The sequence below is a fragment of the Delphinus delphis genome, chromosome 15 (assembly GCF_949987515.2).
Source record: "Delphinus delphis chromosome 15, mDelDel1.2, whole genome shotgun sequence".
NCBI classification, from domain to species: Eukaryota; Metazoa; Chordata; class Mammalia; order Artiodactyla; family Delphinidae; genus Delphinus; species Delphinus delphis.
The window spans coordinates 52,203,136-52,216,815 of NC_082697.1; the positions used below are offsets into that span (position 1 = coordinate 52,203,136).

At 45.7% G+C, this 13,680-nt stretch overlaps 1 protein-coding gene across 3 annotated transcripts in view; it reads right to left on the reverse strand.

Annotated features, from left to right (window-relative positions):
• Window positions 1–2,705: 2,705 nt before the first annotated feature.
• The window catches only part of ADCY9 (adenylate cyclase 9), a 136,648-nt gene continuing 125,673 nt past the window's right edge, over window positions 2,706–13,680 (reverse strand). For all 3 annotated transcript variants that reach the window (XM_060031653.1, XM_060031651.1, XM_060031652.1), the window contains exons 10-11: window positions 12,744–12,785; window positions 2,706–7,204 (exon numbers count right to left, since the gene is read on the reverse strand). In XM_060031653.1, the coding sequence (XP_059887636.1) occupies window positions 6,013–7,204; window positions 12,744–12,785 (1,234 nt within the window). In that variant the 3' untranslated portion in view covers window positions 2,706–6,012. The remainder of the gene's footprint in view (window positions 7,205–12,743; window positions 12,786–13,680) is intronic.

A 13,680-nucleotide genomic window follows, 5' to 3' on the forward strand; every position in this document is an offset into this window, starting at 1 on the left:
GAGCTGGGACCCCAGTCGCCATCAGGATTGTTTTAAAAATAAAATATATGACCATGTGGAGTGGCCCCTCTCTCAGGGAGGGACCAACACAATATTGGTGCAGTTGTTTTCCCTGAATGGTCCTCATCTGTTGCTCTTTCTTGAAAGACTGAATATTCCATAAGACCATAACACAAAGATCATCTCTGATGGGGTACAGATGACACTAAGGTGCCACCATTTAAAAATGTCAGCAAGGGTCTTCCCTGGTGGCGCAGTGGTTGAGAATCTGCCTGCCAGTGCAGGGGACACGGGTTCGAGCCCTGGTCTGGGAAGATCCCACATGCTGCGGAGCAACTGGGCCCGTGAGCCACAACTACTGAGCCTGCGCGTCTGGAGAGGCCGCGATAGTGAGAGGCCCGCGCACCTTGATGAAGAGTGGCCCCCGCTTGCCGTATCTGGAGAAAGCCCTCGCACAGAAACGAAGACCCAAAACAGCCAAAAATAAATAAATAAATAAATTTTAAAAATAAAAATAAAAAATAAAAATGTCAGCAAGGAGAGGGATGTCTAAAAATTCCCTTCTGTTTCCTGGTGGGACTCCTAACAGGAGAGCCGTCGGGAAAAACAGTGACTAATCACAGGTGCTCCTCAAATATTCTCAAGTATCACAGCACTGTCACCACCTAAGTGAAAGGAGCTTTGGCACATAGTAGGGTACTCAGTAAAACACTGTCTGATCGTTATTTATCTGTTGGGAAAGAATCTGATGAACTTTGTCTTTATATTGAAAAGTTCTTTGAGTGCCTCTTCAGATGTACTTAGGTAACTCACACATTAAAGTCTAAAATATAATTGGATTGGAAATGCATATATAAACAAGCAGCATTAACCTGTTTAATCACGTTTCCAGTAGAGAGTCCAGAAGTCCTTGGAAACCTCACCTGCAGATACTTATAATTAAAAATCACCATTCCTCCTGTTATTGTAGATCATGGGTATTGGATTTGGATCCAGGAACATGAAGTGGATTTTTAAATTTTTATTTATTTATTTTTTGCGGTATGTGGGCCTCTCACTGTTGTGGCCTCTCCCGTTGTGGAGCACAGGTTCCGGACGCGCAGGCTCAGCGGCCATGGCTCACGGGCCTAGCTGCTCCGCGGCATGTGGGATCTTCCCGGACAGGGGCACGAACCCGTGTCCCCTGCATCGGCAGGCAGACTCTCAACCACTGCGCCACCAGGGAAGCCCACGAAGTGGGTTTATTTTGATGTGCATTTTTTTTTCTGGATGAAGGAGCCACAACTTTCATCAAATTATCAAAGGCTTTGCGAGCCCAAAAAAACGTTAGGAATCGCTGCTGCTGATGACTGAGGTTTCGGGAGGCACTCAGATTGCTCAATACCTGATTGCGTAATTTCTTTCTCTTTCCAACTTTCAGGCCCAGAAGGGATGTGAGAATTCCCCACGCTTAAGTTATTCTGACATACAGTAACAACTCTTTGGAGTCGTGTTATTTAAAAACCAATTTTTACAAAGGAACAGTATAAAAATAGACACTTGGGAAGGTTTTGAGTTTACGCCTACATGGTGTGCAACTCTGTACTTTTTCTTAATCACTTCCTCTCACTTATCTCCTGCCCCAGTTAGCTTCCTCTCCCTGGTACTTGGGATCCATCCCAGGCGGCCACAACGACAGATTCCCACAGCAGAGAAAAGCAACCACGTGTGAAAGAGATTTTAGATAAAAGTAGATAACTCGTCTCCAGCCCCTGCAGAGGTCAAGTGAATACCATGTGATCACCACACTAAACGACACCTTTGGACTACCTGGTGGGGCCCAAAGCCCCAGTTAAACAGAGACACTTATCAGGCATGATATTCCAAGAGCTCAGAGATCAATTCCCAAGAAACCAGAGAAAAGGCCAGCCCTCTATTTGGGTAAGGTCGATTCTTCATTACACTTATTTTAAAACTCTCCCTAATATGAGAGTGAAAAGATTAAAAAAAAAAAAGAATAGATGAAAGAGAAGCCATAAATGATAAGTCCTGAGGTTTACTGCAAAAATTAGAGGCTGCCTTTCTAGACTGTTTGAGAAACCCCCCAAAGTCCCTGGGGTGTCCTTTCTACTAGAGAAACGCAACAAAGACAAATAGTCCCTTACCTCCGGAAGGTTCCTAGGAACGCCTGCAGCGCGGACTCAGAGGAAAGAGCACCCTCGTCAACAAGCAGTGTCCTCACAGGTACCAGGCTCCAGTGGAGGATCACCTAGAAGCTGGATCCCTCTGATCTGATGAGCAAGGCCTGGGGCCACATCTGCATCCCCTTTGCTGAGTTGAAAAGAGGGTCCTGTGCTTTGAAGTTGCACATTAATACTGAACTCTCCAGGAAAAACCCTGGGGGAAGAGGCTCTAACCCCCTAGCAGAGCCAGCATTTGGCTCCAGGTTTGGAGGTGCTGTGAGCCCCTATGACATGTAAAATGGCATGTGTGATTTTTGGCAAAGACGCTCTGTGACTTTAAACAGATTCCGAAATGGGTTTGTGACTTCCCCATGATACAGGCACCCCAGGACTCTGTAAGGAAGAGGCTATGCAGGCACATCTTTTCAGAAAACTTACTTCATCTTCTCAGTCAGTTGCTGAAGATATTGCGGGAAAAACTATTTAGAAGGTCTAAAAAAATCAGGATGTGGTCGCAAGCAAAATTTGTCCTGCAACCTGCTTCTGTTCCATGTAAAAATAAATAATTCTCAACCAAAGTTCACTGTAGCAAATGTGTCCATTTAAAACACACACACACACACATACACACACAATAAGAGTTTTTAGTTGCCCTGTTTTCAAAGTCACGATGTAAAAGACCTGCAAAGCTTCCTATTTCAGCCACAAATGGCAGGGAAAAAGGAGCGCCCTAATCTCGGAAGTGGTAACGATCTTGTCGATGAGGAAATACCAGGCATCAAATATTGAGATTTTAGAGTATTTTAATGTCCATTTCTTCAGTGGGTGCATTTTGAAATTATTAGGATTAACAACTTAAAAAGGGTAGAGCAAAGGAAAGATGGAGAACGCAAACAATTGGTTCTCGCAGATTTAATTTTCATATTCTAGGCATGACGTGATTTTTCGAAACCACCACCAAAAAGTGCTTACTTTGAAAGTCTAGAAATGCAAACGCGGACAGATCTTTGGAAACTACAAATCACTACAGCCCACATAATGGGGAAGCACGCGGCCCTTTGGCTCTCAATGTCAAGTGCAAATGTGCAGGTGTCTCCACAGCACAGTCAGGGTAACGGAGCCGTGAGCAGCCTCCAAGCTCTGTGAGGGTTTCATAACTGATGCTCTGCATTTGTTTGCATTGGATGCAATTATTTGTGTTTGTTTATATATATTTATACATATATAATTTGATCTGACCTGAGGCCAAGAAGAACTAGCAATTGCAACTCAAAGCAACTATTTACACACATTCAATTCTGAAGTATTGCTTCCTGCCCTAAGTTCACAGGAGGTATTGCCGCTCTGAAGAACGCCTCCACCTAATCGGAAGCGCTTGAACCCGCTGCTCAGAAGCCTGTCTTCAGCCACCGTCTGCTCAATGCCCACGGAGTCAGAGGCCTGGCGCTGCGGGTACAGGCACTCCGTGGTTCTGTGCTGAGGTATGCTTCCAAGCAGGGGCTGGGAAGGACCTGGGTCACTGGTGGCCCAAAGAGAACATCTGTACTGGCTGCTTAGGAAGGCTCGTTCGGGGTGTTTTTTTAAAGACAATTTAAACCGTCCACAAAGGCTTCCATTTGCACAATGTTGAACTGGACAGGTGGACGTCACCACTCTCTCCCTGCGTCCGCAGCCTCTTGGCTTCCCAGGAATCGCAGGAGAGGAAGGGAAAAAAAAAAAGTTTGATAGGGAGGAAGCGTGTGCAGAGATGAACTCTGTGGAGCATGTTTTGAGTGGAACAGCAGAGACACGGGGAACAGCAGGAAGCACCCAGGCCCCTAGCCGCCACCAAAGCTGCAGAGCCTGGAGCCAGATGGTGGAGGGCGAGGCCCACACTCAACACACGTCTTAATACTGATGGAAGGAACCCCTGACATGCCCACAAGCCTGACAGACAAGGAGAGCATCAGGTAGTGTTTTTCAGAAAAAATAAAATCTCTGCAGGATTTTATAAGAATACATTCTTTAGAAGAGGTAATGTCACAGTCATCCTTTCTCTATTTCTCTAGCATTGGAAGACCAACAATCTGACAGTAAAACCTGAAGGCAAATCTCCCTGGACATGGAGATCCTGGCTACAACCGTACTGCTGGGGTCTGTGCCATGCATGTCCCTGGGGAGCTGGGGGACCAGAATCAATACTTCATGATGCCGGGAAGGGCAGATTCTGTACGTATTTGGTGAGGAGTGATAACAAGACTTAATGCAGATGTGAAATCTACATAGAGATTTACCAGTGAAAAGAAAATACACAGGGCACATCGGAAAAGACCTTACACAGAGCAGGAGCCAGTCCTCAAATATCCCATGAGCTGCAGCCACCTTAAGAATGAGGTGTCATATGACTATGACAGGGCAACTCTGGCCTGAGTTCAATCCTACATAAACTTCAGACTCAATGTGGCAAAACGGTAATTACAAGCAGGATTAGCAACAAAGGGCACAGAAGCAATTTCCTTGGGTTTTCTGTACTTCCCCGGTTCCATACCTCATTTCCATCCAGACGATTCTGTCCCTACTTCCAGGGTAAGAGCTCCATTTAAATAGGGCTGGGATCCACTCACCAGGCTCAACCCCACCACAAATGGGTCCTGCACAGGCTGAGAAAAGGAAAGGATGGAGCAGCTTTCTGAATGTGGAAGCCAAGCGCTGCCCGCGGCCATGGTGCTCTGCCCAGAACTGCTTCACAGCGAGCCGGTTCTGATCCCACCCCTGTCGTGAGCAGACCCCCTGGGTGGGGAGCAGGAGGAGGGCTTTTGCTTTAAAAGTGGTGGCCGAGGGCTTCCCCGACCCAGAGTGTGCAGGCCGTGCCCAGTGGGGTCCTGCTCAGCCCCTGGCGGGGGAGGCGGCCCAGAGTAGCTGAAGCACTAACGGACACCTTCTCATCCTTCTGCTGTGCCCTCTGTGACCACACCCCGCCCTCAGCCTACTGCCCTTCCCCAGACAGAATGACCCGGCAACCCTCCCCAAGACACACACGTTTCCTGATAAATAAATAAATAAATAAATGCAACCCTTGGATGTTTATTTTGCGTTTCCTCTCAGTTGAGTCAGCTTCCAAGACAAGCCCCTCCGCTCCAGCTGGAAGACCCCTTGGGGCGGGAGCAGAATGAAAAAGGGCTTTTAGATACCTGAGGCCTGGGTTCATGAGCTGTGAGGCCGGTAAGCATTTGGAATCTCGGCCTGCACGAGGAGGAAGCCCTAAAGCTGCTGGGTGTGGGGGGCGGTGGGTGCAGTCACAGCCCCTGAGGGCCCGGCTGGCCTGGAAGGCGCATGTCAGGGGACACCGGTGTCCTGGCTGATGGCCCTCTACGGTCCTCAGCCTGCACCCCCCCAGCATCCCCGCCCAGTGAGTTACTGGCACTTGATCTCAGATTCATGAATGCAAGTGTGTGTGCGTCTATGTGTTTACATAGAAAGGTCAGGTCACTGGAAAAACACTAGTACGTATACAGAAAAAAAACCTCAAAAACATTGTATTAGCAAAAAAAAAAAAAGTGTCTCGTGAGAAAAAGCAATAAAAATAATATTTTAACCACAGCTTCTGTTTTAACGTCCACCACCACCCAGCGCCACACCCTGGCCGCACCTTCCCTGGACTCCAGGCCGCGCCAGCCCCTGAAGGCACTTGTTCTCCACACTGCCAAATGGTCACACCAAGGGGGAAGAGGAAAAAAATGGATGAAGATGAACCCTGAATAACTGTGATCCACACAGAAGTTAGGGCTGCAACGACCACAGGACACCACGTCCGGGGACAGGAACTGTGGAACCTGGACGGACAGAGCACCGCGGGCGGCGCTGGGCCGCATCATGCCCTCTTTGAGACGTTGAGCTTGGTGAGTTCATTGGCTTCCTCCACCCCTGCTTCTTCACAGTCGCTTTTCTCTATGGCTTTGCTGAACCTACACCTTTCTTCGGCTTTGATGGGCTCCTTCCAGGGTTTCTTAGAAGACGGGTGAGTGTCCCTGGCCTGTGTGTTGTTCTCGGAGCCCAGGGACACCTGGTCTGGGTTCTGTACGGAAGGCACCAGGTTGGTGATCTCGTCCGTGGGGGAGCGTCCGATGCTGCCGTCCACCTGGACTCGGATGTCGGGGGAGATGGAGAGCTGGTGCTGCGGCACCATCCCGTTGTCTGTGCACTTGGGGTACAGGTAGGTCTTCATCTGGCCTTTGCCCTTGACGTTCACCGTCCCTCTGTAGTCGAAGTCGTAGCCCATCTTGCTCAGGACGCGGTAGCTTTCCTCGCTGACCTGGATGCGGCACTCCACCCCCGTGGTGTCCATCCTGCTGGCGATGTTGACCGTGTCTCCCCAGATGTCGTACAGCAGCTTGGTGGTGCCAATGACGCCTGCCGTCAGGGGCCCATGGTTGAAGCCCACCCTGAGCTTGAAGTTGAACCAGAGCATGTTATTGTTGAAGTCGTCCACCACGCGCATCATTTCCTTGGCAAACTCAAACAGGATCTGCAGGTGCTCCTGCGGGTGGCTGCCGTCACGGCACTGTGTGGCGTTCAGCCCCGACGCGGCCATGTATGTGGCCCCGATGGTCTTGATCTTCTCAATGCTGCTGTAGTCCGGCTTGCTCAGGAGCTCGTCGAAGTCCCCGATCAGCTCGTTGAGGACCCGGTAGCACTCCTTGCCGCCCTCGTAGTTCTCCTCATAGAATTCGCTGAAGTTGACGATGCTGGCGAAGATGACTCCTCCGTTGTCGTGGTTCTTCGAGTAGGTCTGGGAGACCTTCAGCTGCTCGGCCACGTGGTAGGGGATGATGTTTCTCAGCAGCCAGTCGGCCTGGTCCCTCATGCTCTGGATCTTAGTGCGGTGCAGGTCCGCCTCCACGTCCCCGTGGTAGTGTAGGCGGTAGCTGACTTCGAATTCTCGATTCAGGAACCAGACCAACAAGAGCAGGAGAAAGAAGACAAGAATCACCTCCTGGCCGATCAGGCTGGCTGGGCTCCTGCTGTCGTGCGGCAGCGAGGCGTTGCACGGATTCCTCTTGGAGCTGGAGAGGAAAGAGAGGACAAAGGATGTGCCTTCTGAAATGCATCTTTAAGGGAAAGGTTACTGCCCAGTGCTTCCAGGTTCTGAACCAGCCCAGCTAACCAGCATCCTGCACAGAGTTTTGTGCAGCTCAAACCTTCAACCACCTGCAGCTGCAGAGTGACCTGTTTCTGTTTAGAAAGATGTGGCGTGATAAAGAGTCACTCTTGTAAGATTCCTGTAATGAGTGCTTTGTACTTGCTTTGTTTTTCAGAAGTCTTTAGCTCCTTGATTTTTAAAATCTTTTCTTTTTTCCCAACTTTTTATTTTGAAAAATCTCAACCTTACAAAAAGGTTAAGAGACTGGCAAAACAAACATTTGTATACCCTTCTCCTGGATGCAACAATTGCCAACATTGTGCTACTCTGCTGTTTCCCTCTGTCAACACAAACTGCACACGCGCACACACACTCACACAGGCATACTTTGCTGAACAGTCTGAAAGTAACCTGCCACTTCAATCCTGAAGAGTTCAGTACGAATCTCCTAAGAAAAAGGACGTCTCCCTATGGAATCACACCACCACTGTCACACCCAAGAAATTTCACGTCCTCTGATACACTCTGATATAATTCCCCTGCCCCCTCCCTCCCACCCGCCCTGGGGTTAGTTCTGTTTTGCCAAAGTCATTTAAGATAACTTAACCATTTTTAAAAATAATATAAAATGTATACTTTTAAGAGTAACACACTGTAAGAAACTCAAACAGTATAAACAATGGAAAATAACTGTCTTTCCTATGAGGTAACCTTTCTGTTGCGCACTATTCTAACACACGGCTGTGCTGTAACAACCAGTCCCCTGCAGAGGGCGATCAGCTGTGTCCATCTTTGACTACTAGGAACGAGGTTACAGTGGATATTCCCGAGTGTCTTTGTGCATATGAATGAGCCTGTCTGTGGGATAAACTCCTGGAAGTGGAACTGCTGAGTCATTTAAAATACACTTAGAATTCCGGTAGAAATTTCCAAACTGCCCTTCTAAGGGCTGAGCCCATTTCTATTCCCTCTGATGACCAAGTCTACTTGGTCTGTTCTACAGTTCCACAGTGCCGAAGGGCCACAGCTTGGGATCCCAGGACTGAAGATTAGCGTGGGCAGTCTCTTCTAAAGTTTATTCTTTAAATATAATTTTTTCCACTTAAAAATACTACATACTCATCATATAAAATTTAGGGTGAAAGTAGAAAGAAAAAAGATTCACCCATCATCACACCATCCAGAGGCGATCACTGTTAATGTTTGTTGAATTTCCTTCTCATCTCTCTTTTATCTGTTTACAACGCTGTGATTGCTCTGCTCATGTAAACTGTACCCTGATGTACTCTAAAATGCACAGAGCAGGCCGCTAGATTTTACATAACAATGGTCTGGGTCACTTATATGAATATAATTATACATGGAACAGATGGACCCTGAGTTTAGAGAGTACCATGGCACAGAAAGCTCAATTCTACCATCAGAGTGTTTTTTAATGAATTTTAATGTTACCTGTACTTAGGCATATTAAAAATAATGAAACTGACCAATCTGGTCATAATGCCTTCCATGAAACACAGTCACAAAAGCCTGGCTTTGGAGTAATGATGCCTGGACTGTGACCGGGCTGGCCCCCCACAGAGCTCTGAGAGCCTTGGGCAGGTCACACCATCTTTCAGGTCTCAGTTTCCTCACGAGTAAACTGAAGATGTGCTGGAGTATTGCTAAGTCTCTACTGGCCTAAGGGTCTGTGCAGAAAGGGCCTGAGGCTATGTCTGTAGAACCAGCAGGGTGCCCTAGGCTGGCATTGGGGAGCTTGGATTTGGGGAGGGTTCCCACCAGTCCTTGATGAGAGGGGCTCACCGTGCCTGGACTGTTCGTACAAACAATGTGGTTTCTGCACCTGCCCTCCTTCCGAAAATCTGGAATTTTGGTACATGCCAGGCAAAGGGCGCCTATGTGACCAGCCACCAAGAAAAACCCTGGAGTCTCTGACGGGCTTCCCAGGAGGGTGTTTCACACGTGCTGTCACAGCTCATTGCTGGAAGAATTAAGTGCATCTCATACGACGCCACTGAGAGAGGACTCTCGAACGCTGGCGCCTGGTTTCCTCTGGACTCTGTCTCATGCACTTTTGTTCTCTGCTGATTTTGCTCTGTGTCCTTTTGCTGTAAGAAACCACAGCCACGGGTACAACCATGTGCTGAGTCCTGAGTCCTCCAAGTGAATGATCAGACCTGAGGGTGGTCTTGGGGACCCTGACAGAGGTTCTATGACTTAATGCCTAAGAACCAGGAACCCAAAACAGCCTCTATGGCAAGATGCACCACACTTCACTCATTTATTTTGCCAACTGTCATTTAAACAAATGGCAGTACTTACTATGAATCTAAAGTACTAAACAAAATAACTATTTTAGATACTAAAACAGATCTATGTCCGGCCCCTCAAGCCCTCTTGTTGGCTCAGAGTAGGGAGAGAATCTGGAGGGAGTGAGTCTTCTCTACATGAGCCCATCTCCTTGGCTTAGGAGTTGACCTTTCCTCCGGTTTCTCCAAAGTGATAACACTGAGGAACAGCCTCTTTATTAGGAGACGTCACCAAGGCTTAAGGTCATCCTAGAACCAGGCATTGTAGAACCCGGTGGTAGAACTGGGTGGCGTTGTCTCGGTTTCCTCAATTGTGCTGTAGCTAAAGCCGGCAGTGTGGCCTGAGCCTGGGATGGGCACAGGCCAGTGCCCTCTGGGTGGAGCAGAAGAATACGAAACGTGGGCAGGTGTGACAGGGAAAGGGAAACAACTGCACTGCTTGCTTTTACCTTTGCTTAAAAGGAAGGGTCCTAATGCACAGGCTGACATGTTGTGCCCAAGGGGCTGCCTTGCAACAGAAGATCTGTAACCAGCGGGTGAGAGAATTATTTCCACTCTACAACCTGTACTTCTTATCCTACTGCAGAAGGAACAAGGAAGGCGATGGTTCTACTCCTAAATTCAAATAGTAAAGGCCAGTCCCAAAAGGAGGAATTTTGTGACTAAATGCAAGAGATAACTTAATAGATGGACAAATGGAAGTCAGAGTAAAAAACAGTATCGTTCATTATCACGGAAAAGAGGGATTACAAAATAGAGAAAAACGGAAAACAAAGACCACTCGTCCTAGCCAGCTCAACGTGGGATGCATTAAAATTTTGGTATATTTCCATGCCATTTAAAATCTACGCCTAGGATGGGGGCGGGATGCACCAAGAGGAGGCATAAGGGGGGCTTCTGGGTAATGTTCTATTTCTTGGTCTGGGTGGCAGTTAAATGGGTGTGTTCACTAGTGAAAATTCACTGAGCTGTCTTCATGATCTGGAGGCTTTTCTGTGTATGTGTTATACGTCAAAAGAAAGTTAACTTAAAAAAAGATATTAGGTGTTTTGCTACTAAATCTTATAATTGTCCATCATACACAGAAACATCTGTATTCTGTTTTTGTTCCATTGTCACTTTAATTCTCCTTCCCAACATCTAAATGTCCACAGGTATTTAATTTTTTAATTGTAGAAACAGAGAAAAAATCATCACTCATCATTAGATCGTAAGTATTACATATCTTACTTTTTTTTATATACAATGAAATACCTAGCTGTAGCTATAAGACCTATGTAATTTCACATAATAAATGAAAAATGAAAACCATAAATGCTTTCCACATTGCTGCATTTTAACAGTTGTAATATTTGGGTATATGTATCATAATTTAATTAATTTCTTTTTTACTGACAACTGAAGTTGCTGATGAACTTTCAATATTATCAATCAGATGTTCAATATTTTGGGGCATGCAGCCTTTACCAAATGCTGAATTATTTCCTCAGCAGATAAGCAAAAACAGAATTATTAGTTTAAAGGTGATGGACATTTTTATGACTATGTTTTATAGATTGCCAAATTACTTTCCAAAACTATTGTACCATTCTGAAAAGTAATGAGGCATGGCAGAAAAAGCATGGCCTGGTAGTGAGGGAGGCCAGGGTCTGAACACTGCCAGTGTCCATAGGCAGGTTCCTTCTCTGAGCTTCAGCTTTCTTATCTGGAAAATGGGGACAAAGTTACCTAATATATCAGGTTACTGTGTAGATTAAACAAACCTATATTAAACACCATCAATTCATATATGTGCCACACCCTGGCCTACACTGGGTATTCACATGGTAACATTTTGAAGGTATGATTTGAAGATCAGAAGGAATTCTGTAGTTATTTAATAGTGCAATGGCTTGTGTAGTAGCCTATTTATCTTCTACTACATTTCCTCTTTTGTGATTTTTTTGGTCTTTTATCTACACAGGTCTTAATTAGCTCTTTACATAACAGTCTCACAAATATTTTTTTCAGTCTGCTTTTATCATCCCCTCGGTCAGTCTTATTTTTTTGTGCGTGTGGTTCTATTTATTTGTAAGATTGGAAAGTTATCTCTGTCTTAGAAGCTTGAGAACTGCTTAATTTTATTTTTTCTAGATGTTTATATAGTTTTATATAATTTAAAAATTTTTGACTTCAATTTATTTAGAATTAATTTTGATGTTTATAGTAAAGCAAGGGCCCAACATTTATTTGTTTCAAATTTCTAGTCGGTTATTTCAAAATATTTTAGGGAATAAATTTTCTTTGATTTGTGAGATCTCCTTTGTAACATTCTAATGTCTTATATAAAATTAAACCAAATCTAACACAGGAAACCCTCGCTTTTTGAAAGTTCGCTTTTCACCGCTTTGCTTTGATGAAAGACCTACATTAGTACCTGTTTTTGCTAATGAAAGAAATCTGAAGGGGATTTTTGCCTTTAGAAAAAAAGGCAAAAAGCAAAACTAACGTTCAGCATTTGTTTCGCAGTGAGTGTTACAGAGGCAGCGCCATCCTGAGAGGCAGGAGCGGCCCCGCCAAGCTCCTTCCCTGGAACCACACTGAGCATCGCAGCATCAGCCACCACAGCTCTGAACTGTGTCTGTAAGCATCTGTGCTTTACCTCAACTTACTCTGTGCCTCCGTTAGCAAGCTGTGTCCTAACGGAACTGCTTCTTCACTTTTTGGCTTAGGAAAGTTTTCACAGGAACGCTATACTTTCAGAGAGTGGGAGAAACCTGCCTATGTCTTTTTTGAAAAAAATTAATTAATTAGGCTGTGCGGAGTATTAGTTGCAGTACTCGGGATCTTTGTTGCCATGTACAGGATCTTCAGTTGCGGGATCTGACCAGGGATTGAACCTGGGCCCCCTGCATTGGAAGCATGGCGTCTTAACCGCTGGACCACCAGGAAGTCCCCTGCCTATGTCTTAACAATTATTCATTTTCCCAAAGATATTATAAGTATGAACTGATATTTTAACAAATAGATATCTTCCACTTACTCTTGTAAGAATGCATATGTTGTTTCTTTAATTCAAGATACAACTGTTTTTCAGGAAACTTAGAAATAACCAGCAGTAATAATACAGTTACACCCATTTATTCAGATATAGGCACAATGTTAAAAGCTTACCTGAAATTCTGTACTGCATCCAGGTGTGAAATTACTATGGAACTGAAATTAAAATGCAGAAAACTATTATTATAAAAAGCAAAAAGGGCATTATACAAAGCAATCTGAGAAGAGTTTAAATAAAAACAACTTTCCTATTTTTAAGGTGGAGATCAAGGTAGAAAGTTAAGGATAGTAAATTTCTATTATAATTTGATGCTGTGTGTTAATGAAGAATGACAAAATGGTAAAGACAACAATGTAAAAGCCTTTATATCAGCTGTGGAAAGTAGGCACAACCACTAAAAAGCGAAATCAAGGAAGAATCTCTAAGGACTTCATTTTGCTGTTAAGGACTTATCTATGGTGTCGTGTCCTACAGGCTAGAAACTTCAGTCACGTTCAAACAGCGAAGTCTACTGACAAAGGATCAATGTCAAAAGGCCCCGCCGGAGGCGTTGGCAGATTACTTACTGGAGAAGCCGGACTTTGCTATTGGTGATGCCCAAAGCAATCAAACCCCAATTTTAAGGCATCAAAACCACACCTAACTAAAGACCTCTCTCTTGGTGCTTGGGAAGGTACCCAAGACACCCAGCCCCATTCTCTCCACATGCTGCACAGCTTCCTCTGGGGTCATGTTACCCAGCGTCCACTCAGCCACACAAATCACCCAAACCTCTCCACCCGGGGCAAGTGCCCTGATGCTTCGTCCTTCAGGTCCCCCAGCCTTGCTCCCTGAAAAGGGGACGTTGCAGAGCACCTGTGAGCAGCTCTCCTGGGCAACAAAGGCCAGTGAGGGCTCAGAGTGGCTTTTTTGATTACAGGAGGTATTAAATGACTTCACAGAAAAGAAAAACAAGAGCTACACACAAACTGTCCTCTTCTTACCCTGTCCAGACGTGACTGTGACACTGCTGTAACCCACGTGTCTGTGTCTCCCCAAAGCTGGAAGAGT